Genomic DNA, 14,256 nt, shown 5'->3' with positions numbered 1-14,256 from the left:
CTGCACTAGGCCCCATTCTCACGTGTCAGCAGGCAAGGGCTGTTAACAAGCAGAGGCCATTTCTGGGCTGAAAAAGCTGATCCCTGGCACTAGCTACTTGGCCATTGGCCTCTGTCCTGGAGGTTCACACAACGGTCTTGATGCCACACTTCTATCAGGTGAGGAGCCCAAAGGCAAGGGCACTCATTCTCACTCCTCTCACTACAGCCCTCCCCACACTGTCTGCCACATCAGGACCCAGAATCCACTGGAAATCTTCAGGAGGGGGCACTGGCATATGGATAAAGAAAGTTGTCAACCAAGCCCCCAGGAAATCCATTGACCCCTAGGCAAGGCAGTTCTCATTTGTGCTTTCTCTTGACATTTGGGACATCACCAAATGTGAGTGAGGAGAGTGTTTGAAATTTTTTTTAAGTTTTTTTTTTTTTAAGATTTTACTTGTTTATTTGACAGACAGAGATCACAAGTAGGCAGAGAGGCAGGCAGAGAGAGAAGGGGAAGCAGGCTCCCCGCCAAGCAAAGAGCCGGATATGGGGCTCGATCCTGAGACCCTGGGATCATGACCTGAGCCGAAGGCAGAGGCTTTAACCCACTGAGCCACCAAGGCACCCCAAGTGTTGGAATTTTTAAAGCAAATATTTTCAAGCTTCCTCATGCTCAGACACCATGCATTGCTAATAACTGTTTAAGGGAAACAGCCAGAGCCAGTTGACGATGAGTGTGGCTGACGATTCAAGAATGCAAGATTTTTGTTCCAATCCAGTGACTGTCCTTGATCCTGGAGGAAGACATTGAACTAGAGCCCCTCAGTCTCCTCGCCATGAAGCTTGACTACCTCATGCAGATGCAGGACTCATTGATTTTCTGTTCTGCAATGACACTTTAAGCCAAAGAAGCCAGAGATGAAACTGTTGACCTTAGGATTTTTCCTGTTTCTGGGGGCAGTTTGGACAAAAATCCACAGAGATAGGACAGAAGGTAAGTGAAATTGATGGTGCTACATAACTTCATCTAAACAAGCATGGGCCAGAGGGGGACATGAAAATGTCTAGCTGCCTTCATGGCCATGAGACATAGACCGATCACAGCTCCTATGATGTCATATTATATACATCACATCTGAGCTCCTTGTCACCACTGAGCCGGACTTAACACTAAGTAGTGAGACAGGGTATCAGTGACCTGGACTTTCAGGGCAGACATTCTCTCACTAGAGGACTGAGTCTGCTGTGACATGCAATCCTGCGTGGGAGCCTGCAGGGAGCCTGAGCTGCAGCTGTAGAATGGTGGGCCGCCCAAGGCACTGACAGTAAACATGGCGGCCAGCTGTGGGATGCTGGGAAACCGCCACTCCTGAGAGGGCGGCCAGAAATCTAAAGGATAGCTCAAACTTCCTCAGAATTAGAGTCACCTCCAGGGACATTCTCTAAAAGCTGCTCTGCAAACCAAAGGATAACTTCAAGAGACTTTATGGGAAGGACCCGGAGGACCATGTCCCTATGGGTGAAGGAGCTATACCACCTGGATTTTAGTTCTAAACCCCTGGACTGGAGACACAGACAGCCTAGGGCTCAAAGCAGTGCTTAATCAAACTTCAGATCCCTTAGGTACAGCCTTTGTCCCCCTGAAAATACATGCTTTTGATGGTAACTCTATATGGAATAAAAGTTCTCTTATTTTGATTCCTAGCAAATGGAGATCAACTATATAGATTTTAAGACTTATTTTTTAAGACTTATTTTATGAGCCAAACCATCTAGAGCTGGACGCTTAACCAACTGACCCAACCAGGCACCTCAACATCAGTTATATTTTATAGTGAATTTTACCTTCTCTTTTAAAGTGGAAAATCTTGGGGTGCCTGGGTGGCTCAGTTGGTTAAGTGTCTGCCTTCAGCTCATGTCCGTGACCTCAGGGTCCTGGGATCAAGCCCTGTACCAGGCTCCCTACTCAACAGGGAGTCTGCTTATCTCTCTCTTCCTCTGCCCTCCATGCTCTCTCTCTAAAATAAATAAATAAATAAATATCTTTAAAGAAATGCAGTGGGAAATCATTCTCTCTTAGGCATCAAAAACAATCTACAATGCACACTACAAAAGAAAGAATGCCATTCACACGTGTTTGGGTTATCAGCGCATGTAAAACCATTCCAAAGTGTGTGGCTTATTTGGGCTCACCATTTTGTGAGGCAGAAATTCAGGAAAGGCTGGACTGGACAGTGTGTCTCTGAGCTGTGGAGCATCAGCTAGGGAGGCTGGGGTGGAAGGATCCGCTTTCCAAGGTGGTTTCTTCATCCACACGCCGAGTAGCTCTATGTTTCTTGCCTCTTTCTCTACCCGCCTCACCTCCACCTTGATGTCTTTTTGTTCAGGGTCTTCTCCAGAGCTTTGGCTCCTGGCAGCTTGGCAGCCTTGGAGCCATCAACCTCTTCTGTGGCAGCTCAGGGCTCCAAGGGTGAGCATTCCGAGCCCCAAGGGGAATGGCAAGACTCCTGACGTCAGTCCTGGAACATTACTTTGGCCATTCTGTGAACCAAGCAAGTCACTTAGCCCAGAGACAAGGAGAGGGGAATGAGACCCCACAGCCTCATGGCAGGAATGTCAAAGAATCTGTAGTCATGTTTATTCCTCTACCGCATTTTTATGTACTCAACAAGGAGAAAGTTCTCACACATGGGATTTCCACATCACAGATAAACGTGTATACCATATACCCAAACTGATACAGAAACAAAAGCATGGCTTTGGCTTTGAAATCAGTTATAGGACTTTAATGGATGACCCTGAAGCACTGAGACTCATTGCTTAAATTCACTGAAGACTGAAGTTTTGTCTGTGAAGCAGAATAACCCTACATTCCAGGACTATTGTGTGGATAACTCGCACAAAGCCTACATCATCCAGGTCCCTCAGTGGCTTTTAATGCTTTTAAGCAGACCCAGAGAATAGTGAGGATTTCACCAACCTGCTTTTAAAATACTGTATTTATGATAAAACCTGTGCATAATCTGAAAGAGAATGAAATGTGGCAGAAAGGATCTTCTCAGGCTCAAAGCTACAGTTTTTATTTTATTTTTTTTAAGATTTTATTTTTTTATTTGACAGAGAATATCACGAGAGGTAGGCAGAGAGAGGGGAAGGAAAGCAGACTCCCTGCTGAGCAGAGAGCCCGATGCAGGGCTTGATCCCAAAACCCTGGGATCAGGACCTGAGCCGAAGGCAGAGGCTTCAACCCACTAAGCCACCAAGGTGCCCCTCAAAGCTCCAGTTTTTAGAGGAAATCCACTACAAGCAGCTTCATGGAATGTGCAAGTTACCCCCGAATTTCTGCCATGGTATTCGAAACGCCTTTACTTAACAATCACCTACAGAACTGGCAGAACAGCACCATCTTTCTGAAACTACCATTATTCAGGCATTTGGGGAGGTAGGAAAAAGCAAAATTCATGACAGGTTGGCATGCTCTGACCCACAGGTGCTCAGCGGTGGTGGCAACACTCCCCACAGAGGGGCATTTTGGAAATGTGCTGGAGATGGTTTTACCTGGTACCATGGGGGGTGCTGTGAGCACTCCTGACCTTTAAGGGCAGAAACCAAGGATGCCAGACAGATGGAGCCGTCCACCCAATGGAGCACTGTCTCCCCATATGGTCACACGAGTGAAAACCTCATTTTGGTGAGCCTAGAGTTCACCTCATTCTACATACAAATATATTTTTACTTAGCTGTAATATATACTGTATTTTCCAGGAATGCAAATAATACATAGATCAAGGGAAGCCTGTTCTCTATTTTGCTTAGGATTCCAAGGGTTGTTTACAATTTGGGGAAGACCATGTCACTGGCAGGAGGACCAGCTTGTGTTAACCGAGTCGCCGACAGCCCTGTTTGAGACCTCAGTGGAGACAGCGGGTGTCAAGCACCAAACCGCTTCATTATGGCGCCCAGGGCAGGGCGCCTGCACCGGAAGTAATTATAAATTACTTTGCTTTTACTCCTCTTTATAGTTCAGGTATGACATTACACCGGGTTTTCTCCGATAAGGGATGCGGGAGGGCTGTGTTATCTGGGAACCTCACTCTGGGATTGTAAACAGGGCATTAAAAACATTTGCAATGAAAGTGAGGGTTGAGTCTGACAGGACTGAGAGCCTACTGCTTTAAAAGAAGTTTGCTGTGGATCCAAAATGCTTTTCCAAGTGGAAACACCAGGGAATCATTTCCTTTCTGGAACCTGCTGGCCCTGGGAGCAGCCCAGCCAGGCTGAGCAGCAGCAGCTGGCTCTGGGGCATGAAAGAGTTCTTTCTCCTCAGCCCTCACAGGTGAAAAGACATGGACGCCCCACTGGCTTTTCAACCCTGAAGGAAAGACTCAGCAGGCCTCGTGGCAATGTGACTCTCCACAAATTATTTAATGTGAGCCTCAATTTGCCTACCTGTGTAATGGAGATTAAAAAAAAAATAGCCTCATAGTGACTTCCTGTGTGGTTCCAGTCAGACAAATGAGATAAAGCGTGGCAAGTGCTTCTCTCGGCATCCCCGAGCATACGCGGCTCAATAAACGGAACATGTATTTATTCCCATTTCTCCAGCACTTTACAGTTTACAAATACCCCATATACTGTTTCCTTTGAACTTTATTTGCATTAACCAAAGCACCTGCCCAACAACTTCCGGAGCACTGTATCCCATGATCTGATCAACTCGGGGTGACACCAAAAATGGCACATGTTCTTTCCACAACACCTTGCTGTCTTCACCCATGCTGGTGTTATCCATCACCCCATCGCTCACGCAACAAATGTTTACTGAGGACTTGCCACATTCAAACCACTGGGGCTCAGCAGTGGAGATGGACAGGGAATACCATCCCCAGGGAGGAAGGGAGGCCCAGGGTGGCCACCCTATTGGCCCCAGGTCACACTGGTGACTGTTCACCTGACTTTTCCCACTCAGAATCCATGCTGCTCCATGGATATTTATTCTCTACCTCTCTGAGGACAAAAGTACCCCCAGGAGGAAGTTCCTGAATGGGAAAACTTGGGGAAGTTCTGGAGGGGAAAATGTCCATGCTAAAAAATCAAAGTTTCCAACAATGGCAGAAGGGGCAGCCTCTTAAGAATGGAGTCTGTGTCGGCTACATCCTTTGCAGACCCTTGGGAAGAGTCTGAGGCTTGCCCTGGGAGGGAGGAAGGCCTTTAAATCCATTCGATCTAAGAATCTAGGAATCACTGTGAGACCACTTCTCAGAGTATAGGGTTTTGCTTTCAATTTATTCCTCCAAATGTCAGATAAATGTTTTTTTCCCTCAAGTTCATTAATTTGGTTACATTTTAACCTTCCAGCTTCCAAAGAAGGGTGAATGGACTTGAACATGGTCTGGAACTTAAGTAATTGCATGGTCCCAATGTAAATTCTCCTTAACCTGCCCTAAATCTATATTCTCAGGGAAGAGAAAGAAAGCCCCCTGGAAACTGATAATTTACCAAGTACACAAGCAGAATACAGGAAACCTTGGCTGAAGGAGGCCTTGGGTTTGCTTGACTTTGTCCAGGAAGCTGTGTAACCTACACTATCCACTATTAGAAATCTATAAGGACCAGCCATGTCTTTGGTCCCATGGGATTTTTTTTTTCCTTCGGGCATGAAAACATGAAATATAGTCCCTAAAAACAGTGACCTAACCTGTGCCCAGAAATATATTTTTAAATGATTCTATTTCCAGTTTATTCTACATCACTCTGGTCTCCATCCAATTAGTAGAAACTCAGCACTTGACCTTAGCAGAGGCTGGGGCTGATTTGGAAACATCTGTGAGACAAACTTTTCTAAACGTTCTTTTCCCTTACTCTGCTAACAGACGGCTTTCAGTCCCTTTATTTGTTACCAGGTTTGTGACAAATGACTTCTAACTGAAAGGGAGGGCGAGAGAAAGAAAGGATCAGTCCTCCATACTATTTCAGATCACTGGCCCCATACATTGGCACATACATCACACCCAACTTGACTTTATAACTTCAGTTCCCTGGAGAGAGTTTATATTCACCTGGTCTCATTAAGGCAACACACAACTGTAAAGGTCCCACTCTGGGACCAATTAACTGTTTCCCTATCAGGCACCAACATAACCACACCGTGCAATTTGCTCTCCTTCATGTCAAGTACTTAATGTTAATTATGTTACAAACACTCAAAACAAACGCTGTATTTTCATACTGTGGGTAGTGATTTCAGACACTAGAACTAGTTGGGATTTTTTCTCCCACTCTTTGTGTGCTTTGTAATTTGTGCACCCAAATGTCGATTATCTACAGCTATTCTCTTGAAGCATTTTTACAAATGAGTTCTTAAGAGGGATACAATCAAATATGCTGGAGCATCTCACGACATCTGAATGGGATTATATTATATTATTATATTATATTATATTCCCAACATAAGGGGAAATGCACAGATGGGCGCGTGCTGTACTGACCCCCAAATCTCATGGCAAACACCCTAGCATAGGCAACAATGGCAACAACATGAACCAGTCTCAAGACTGAAAAATGACCGAAATCTATTCCTGGAGTGGCGTTCTTTACTGATCAATAAGCCCAGTGCCTCCCACAACATTTTTGAGTTATTCCCTTTGGGATGAATAGCATAGCTTAATAGCTAATTGTTAGATGAAGTCTTGATATCACCATAACTTCCCAAAAGTGAGGATACCAAATCCCAAAGGGCTGTGAAGAAAAGCAGCCAGGCTCTTTCTCAAAAGGCTGCAAAGAAAGAGAATAATTCCTGTTGGCTTGTGATAGTGTAGAAATGGCGAGGCCCAAAGGAATTGTTCCTTACGGGACCTCTAAATCCTGTCTCCGAAGCAAAAAGCACAAATGAGCCAAAGCTATCTTTCGCCTATGGTTTTCTCTCCAGTTCTTCCTTTCCTTGTTCAAAGTTGCCTATCAGACAGGATAAAATCCTGCCACGAGGCCCCCCAGCCAGCTCGAAGGCTGCATCCAGGGCAGACCCTCAGATATGGCGTCTGTGATCTTAACCTTGGTCTGGAGGCAGGGCTCGGGCCCAGCTCGGCACACCTGGGAAAAGCAGATGCCTTGGTGTTTGACCCTGGTTTTCTCATCAGAACAATGATGTCCCAGGATGACTTGTGGACAAATGTGAAAGGAAAAAGGAAAAAAACCTTTCCCTCCATCTAAAAGGAAATAACCCTATAAGCTGACAGTCCTGTGCTACCTGTTGGCCATTACTGAGCCTGATCTGAACTGCACCAGCGGGTACTGGGGGTGGGAGGGTCGGTGGGCAGGGATGGTCAAGTACTCGTTGGAAGGGCCACGGAACAGGCTCTCTCCTTTGGGTTTTATCTCACTACTTCTTTGTTAAGGGTCATTTTCCAATGGCTGGATTGGGACCCAGTGAGGGTAATTCTTTGCTCTGCCAGCCCAGTGTTTGTTCCCAAGTTTAGTACCATCCTCATGAAAGTTTCCCTGTTTCTTTAGGATTAATTTCAAGCCATATGTTTCTGTTTTGAAACTACGATGGCTTTTGCTCTGTAACGATCAGCACAGAGAGAGAAAAAGGGCAAAGGCTTTTGTTACCAAATACTGAGCTCCCAAAAGTTGAGTCACTATCATGGGGCTAACTAAACAACGTCACCACCTTGCAAAACACAGAATTGACACTCTCTTTCCCTGGCACGTCAATTTTCTCCTAACAGCCAACTCCACTCTTTCTGTATTGGATGCCTTCTGGAGAAAGTAAAGACACCATTCCTCAGCCAAGCCCCTCCCTCAAAGGGTTGGCACAGCTAGCCGGCAGGAGTACGCAATCATTCTTGAAAATCAGCAACACCAGGACCAGGTTCCTTTGTTCATTCCATCAATCAAGGCAGCTGCTGAAAAAGAAATGCACACGTGCTTCCCCACAAATGAAAATTTAGGTGGAACATGCCTGCATCGGTGGGAGAGTCAAGAGGGTTTCCCATGGTTCTATGCCACTGGATTCTCTCTAAAACATACCTGGTCTGAGGATAACAACAGCCATCGCAGGGAAGCCTACAGTGTGGTTCTCCAAATATATCCCCCTTGGTCCAGGGCATCCCAGAGACCCAGTGGAATGCTTTTCAGCTTAATACAGAGTGAGAACTGCCACCGGGTAATAAATTCCTTTCTGTCCTAAAATAGTAGTCCACGACGTCATCATTGCAAGAAGCGAGAGGTGTTATATCTCCTCGGTTGGTGGCAAAGTGCCTCTTTTGATTGAAAAATGCTGATTTATCCCAAAAGGCACTACTCCTGCCCGCTGCTCATCTCCATCCCACCCTCCTGAAGGATGTTCTTGACCGTGTCGACGCTGCTAGCTGAACCCAGCAGCAAACTTTATCACCAGCATGCCATCCTCGCCAGACTCTTGGCTGAGAGAAGCAGAAGCCCACCTGTGCTAACATTTGAAGGACCCAGAGGAGGAGAGGGAGGTCTGGCTCTGGAGGAGTGATTTGCACTCATCGCTGCTTGCCTTCTGGCCACTGTGGCCACATAGCAGCGTCCCTCATCCGGCTTCCCCTGAACGTCACCCAACAGTGACTAGCAGCGCTGAGGAGTATTTGTGTGCGTTGTGGGGAAGGGTTCCCTGTGGAGCCAGCTGCTCTGTCTGCCCAGTGCTCCTGTACCTCTTCAGACACTAACATGTGTAGGTCAGAAGAAGCCAAATTTCAATCGGCCACGAGCATAGCCAAAATGGCCCTTCTGCCCGCAGCTCCTCTTCTCTGAATCTCAACCTAAATTTCAACATCTGACAAGCCGCGGGTGAGAGTTTGCAGAAATATTAGGGAAGAACCCTTGCCAGAACTGAAACCGAGATGAAATCAACAATAGAAAAGCACTCGGAACCTCCTGGGCTTGCAGCCAGAGCCCTGGAACCTCGCATGCGACTACCAACAACTGCGGGCTTTGCCACCGCGATTCATAGCAGAGATGCTCACAGAGATTTATAGCAGAGACTAGAGTGTGGCGCTCCTGGAAATGCAGAGGGTTGGGGTGGGGGGGGGGGGAGCGGAGGTAGAAAAGGACAATGAAGAAAGAGAAAGGGACAAATTCCCAGGCAATCTCAACAGTCTGAGACACTCTCGGAAATGTAACTGCGGTTGGGGCGATCCAAATGGTCTTCGAACCTCACTGGAAAATGTCACAATAGATGTTTGAATTAAAATCCAGTAGATTTGCCAAAAGACCGATTGTTTAAAATTGGCAGCATTCCAGAGAACTTCCTAGGCTGCATACTGCCCGGGGCTGAGAGAATTGCTAATTCCAGAGAAAGTTAATTATCACCTTATTGATAAAGGGGTAATTTTTAAAGCTTATGGTGTGGCTTTTGTGACTCATTAATTAAAATTTAGAGTCATTTACCAGACACAGTGGTGGCTTCTCTCTCTCTCTCTCTGTGTCTGTGTGTGTGTGTGTGTGTGTGTGTATATATATATATATATATATATATATATATATATATATATATATATATATTAATAACAGCCCCTGGGAGAACAATCAAATTGTTTGGGGGATCCCAGGGGCTGTTATTAATCCCCCTCATCTCTCCTCACCTGTCTGCCTTCGGAGGCAACAAAAAACATTAAAAACGCGTAAATCTCAAACCAGCCTTTGGGGAGCTGGCTGAATTAAGATGTCCAAGGAGGCGCTTAAACAAAGCTCCCTCCTAGATAGGTCCAGGGCGCCCACCCCCACGACGAAGCACGGACGCTCACACCCAAAGGGACTGCTTGTCCCTTCGCAAACTTCGGCTCCAAAATGTGAGACCGAATTTTACACCCTGGGGTGGCGAGACGCAGTGAGATGCCCCCTCGTTTCTCTTCTCTCCCTCACCGTCCCCGAGTCAAAGCAGGTGGCTGGGTAGGAGAGGAGCGGCGCGGGCTGAACCTGGAGGGGACTCGGCAGGGGAAGCCCCAGGCCGGCGCCGGCCGGCGTCGCCTCCCGCTCGGCTGGGGACGCACGGGCTGCGGCGGGCGCGCCCCGGGGCTCCCGGGCGTCCGCGCGCGGCCGAAGCTGCCGGGGGGCACCGGGCCGGGGAGGGACGACGCCCCGCCGAGCCCCGCCTGGGAGCCCCCGGGAGCCCGCTCCCGGCTTCCGCCCGCCCCACCCCTGCCTGGACCCAAGCGTGTCGGGGTCTCTGTGTGTGTGATGCGTCTCCGATCTGCAAAACAGCCTGAAAGGGAACTCCCCCAACCCTACGAACGGGTATTCCTCTCCGAGCGTGCCTCCTTCGGATTTCGGGGAACTTCAGGGATGGGATGCTGCCTTCAGTGGGTTGGAAGTGTGTGAACTCCACGAGTGAGATGGAGGCATAAATACATCCACCAAGTTAAGAGAAGCTGGATGCCATCTGCTTGTGATTTTCACATCATTGCAAGTTAAAAAATTAAAAAAAAAAAAGTTTAAATTCGATCTTTGTGCATTGGGGCATCGCTCGGATCTTTAGAATAAGCCAATACGAACGACTCCACGTTGAAAAAGTCATGACTTTCTTGAATTTTCAATAGAAAAGTTCCCGCGGCGGGACGACAGCACGTGGGGCTGGCTGGCTTCCCAGCAGCTGGTCCGCGGGTCCTACCTGCTGCGCGCGCGACCCCAGCCCCCCGCAGCCGAGAACCAGAAAGCGAAACTGCTTCTGCTGGTTTCACTTGCCTTGAAAACACACCACCAAAAGCAAATAAGTGACCGAAAGCGATTTACTCCTGTTTCTCTTATTGTTTTCTTTCTATTACCATTCATTTACTTTTTTTTTTTTCCTTTGCGGTAAAATAAAAGTCATTTTGGTGCCACAAAGAAATGTAAACGTGTTAAGCACGGAAGAATTGGGGTTTTGGGTGGGATTTGCTCTTGTGATTCGACAAAGTGCACCGACTGAGAGATTTGCCAAAATATCACAGAGACTGTCTACATACACAATTTAAAGAGCTGAAGAAAACATATTCACATTTTTAAAAAAAACAGTTGCGTAAACGCATAGATTTAGAAGGTGAAGATCTGAAGCCATCAAACAACTTCCCTAAAACCAAAGTTTCCATGTTAAGGTTTTGTTTGAGTGGATCACTACTGACTTTCTAGGTAATCTTCACCCAACTGCGACTCCTCGGTAACTGCTCCCCCTTATTTTCTCAGTCTGGTTCTACCAAGCAACGCACGCACACACACACACACACACACACACACACACACAAATGCTCCACACAAATATTGTGCCTCTAGGTAGTTTACTTTACCACACTGTAAATTCCTTCAAAGTTATTTTTGTGCTTTCACTCCAAATATTCTTTTTTCTTTTTAAGTCTTGAGAAAAACAAAACAAAACAAAACAAAAAAACTATGTCTCCCACTCTTCAAAAATGGTTCCCCTGGTTGAAAAGAAAGAAAAACACGAGAATATACAACGTCTCTATTCTGACGTGTCGCCGGGATCACTTTTTCAAGTACCACAGTGTCTGAGACCAACCAAAAGCCACTTTCCAGAAAGCTACTGATTGTCTGACCCTCTTGAGATGGTGAGGATCCCAAGACAACACCATGAGGCGCCTCTCCATTACTATTAGGGGTAGCAGAAAGAACTTGGACTTAGTGCCTCAATTATAGGTCAAATGATTTCCACACAGCTGACACCACCCTCGTCCACTGTCCTGTCCTACTCAGCAAGCAACCTGGAGAGGAAGCTTTGTGCACCGGGTCGTAGTCACGCAACACCCCACCTGGGAAGAAGGTGACTCTGTATTTGAACTTGGGAAAACTGATCCTGACGCTTCATAGACACCTGGGTTTTTTTCCTCCAAAACTAACCAGTACCTGCTATTAGCAGTAAATAGTATTCTCATCTATCTTGATAAATTAAGAAAAAGACATTACATTTACAAAGACATTGTAAAATATTCTACCTGGGATAGAAATAATAAAACTCAATTTTAAAAAGTACTCTTGTGAGTCACAACACATTAATTTTACTAATTAAATTTTAGTAAATAAATATGTTTATCCCAAGACATAGAACACTTTTTGAATTAGAACCAAACCAAACAAAAGCAAAGCAAAATCATCATGCAAAAAAGTAGAACAGTTATTTGAGTTCATATTTGGGGAAAACAAAAACAACTTTCTACGTCTTTCAATGCAGAGTTAAAGAGTAATGAACATGTAAGTACCCCAAATTTATAAACTATATAATTCTAGACGACCTCTTCCTCTCTGCGATCTGGTTAAGAAATCAAACATTTTTGTTCTGCGTAGGAGGAACTGAAGTTACCTGCTGGCCTTAGTGGTTTGAGTGCAGGACACTCGGGCATTGCCATGGAGGGAGGAATGCAAGCCAGATACTCTGGAACAGGTCACCTGTCATGCTGACAGTAGAAAGAGAAAGATCCCGTGTCAATGGCATGCCCTCCAGTTATGCATCTCCCTTACCTACGGCTGGTTCACCGGAGCCCTGATCAGATTCTTGACCAGGCCGGGAATGTTGACTCAGAAGACAGATGACTTTCAGAACATGCAAACCGAGTATTACAAAAGCTAATCTTCCACCCGTGTGTTAGTAGCTCACAGTGAGTCTCCAGCAGCCCCGCTCTCCGGCTGCAAACATCTCATTAGACTAATGCATTCAGCACAGGCAGAAAACTCGATTTACCATAGCTACAGCAATGAATTTCCATTACGATGACAGCTTCAACCACATCATGTCCGGAAAACCAGCCAACCACTGGCTTTTAAAGAACACACACATTTTACATGCAGAAAACGAGGCGCGTGTGTGTGCGTGTGTGTGTGTGTGTGTGTGTGTGTGTTTCGTGTTTCCTTCCTCTTAGCAGCCCAACTCAGAGAAACGTGTGGTGTAGCTTTTTGCCGACATGAGCTGCAGGGTAATGACACTTCTGCTTCTTTGGTAGTTACATCCTTGTAATAACCTGAATTATGTCACAATTGTCAGAATGGGTGTTTCCAACATTTCGGTTTTCATTGCCCCTCCTCTGTTGCCATAGAAACCAGACTGCAACATCATCCCTTTGTCCCAGTCCTGCAGCAGTGTGGGCCAGCGCCGGGCTTGTAAGATAGTGGGGATCTGGACGAGTAAGTGTTTGACTTTAAACAGATAAAACGACAACGACAAAAATATTCTAATAACATGACTGTGTGGGAGAGAATGTGTTTGTCACAGTGTTGCCTACACAGGTGGACACACCATAGTCACACGGATGGACTCGACAGCTGTGGGCAGCACACGTGGTCAGAGAACACAGCCAGGACTGGGGCTCTAATCCGTGTGTAAGCCCAGAAGCCCGTGTCCACTTGTGACCGTGATCGGAGTGTGCGTGGGCTCGAATGGACCTCATGCAGAAGAAAGGCTACTGGTCAGCCTCTGTGCCCCATTGTTTTCTTTGTGGCAAACCAGTTTACACTGGCCAAGGGACTTGATCCCCCCTTCTTTTTTAGGAAAGTGCAGCAAAACTCCGCATCACCCATTTCATTCCGCCCATTCTGGGGTATTATTCCCAAGTCTCTCCTACAAGATGAAAGATCCATTCAGCAAATCTGGGGCCACCCACTGGCTTGCTCCTGGGGATGAGCAACAAGCAAAGTTAGCAAATGTTTAGGACTAACCATGACCTTGGGCCAGTAAAGGCTTAGGCCACAACTTGGACAGTTACTGAGAGTGACAAAAAAGAAATTACAGTTTGAGGTTTTTCTGAATATATACACAGAGTCACCTTAGAAAGAAATAAGAAATCTCTCTCCTCGAATTATGAACATAGGAAAAAATTCAAAAATTTTTAAGACAAAGCACTTATTGAGCAAGAAATAGGGGCACCTGGGTGGCTCAGTCAGTCAAGGGTCTGCCTTCAGCTCAGGTTGTGGTCCTGGAGTCCTGGGATCAGGTCCTGGATGAGGCTCCCTGCTCACTGGGGAGCCTGCTTCTCCCTCTCCTTCTTCCTCTGCCCCTTCCCCCACCTGTGCTCTCTTTCTCTTGCTTGCGCTCTCTCCTCTCTCTAATTAAATAAATAAAGCCTTACATTAACAAAAAGAATGAAATCAGCTACTTTAGTTCTCTAATTTTGTCGTTTTGTTTTGTGTGAGAGGAGGCAAGTTTGGTAGTTTTTCACATCAGTTATTTAATATAAGTTGATTTCATTAAAGGAAGCAGGAAGAAAAGGAAGAGGTGGAGGAAAGAAAACAGGACCCAAAGGGTGATTTCTACTGCCAGGATCTCTGT

The 14,256-nt window shown here is 46.2% G+C and overlaps 1 protein-coding gene across 7 annotated transcripts in view; it reads right to left on the bottom strand.

The window, feature by feature from the left end:
- SCML4 (Scm polycomb group protein like 4) overlaps positions 1 to 12,782 on the bottom strand; it is a 99,779-nt gene extending 86,997 nt beyond the window's left edge. For 3 of the 7 annotated variants that reach the window (XR_004284811.1, XM_032338888.1, XM_032338891.1), the window contains exons 1-2: positions 12,676 to 12,782; positions 12,298 to 12,391 (exon numbers count right to left, since the gene is read on the bottom strand). Coding sequence is in view for 4 of the 7 variants with exons in the window: in XM_032338888.1 (XP_032194779.1) it covers positions 12,298 to 12,343 (46 nt within the window). In the remaining 3 variants the exon portion in view is untranslated. The other 4 variants (XR_004284810.1, XM_032338890.1, XM_032338893.1 and 1 more) reach the window with 4 other exon arrangements.
- Positions 12,783 to 14,256: the final 1,474 nt, after the last annotated feature.

This window comes from Mustela erminea, chromosome 4 (assembly GCF_009829155.1).
Source record: "Mustela erminea isolate mMusErm1 chromosome 4, mMusErm1.Pri, whole genome shotgun sequence".
Classification (NCBI taxonomy): domain Eukaryota; kingdom Metazoa; phylum Chordata; class Mammalia; order Carnivora; family Mustelidae; genus Mustela; species Mustela erminea.
The sequence above is the reverse complement of the archived record's forward strand: the minus strand, read 5'-3'. Positions and strand labels throughout refer to the sequence as shown.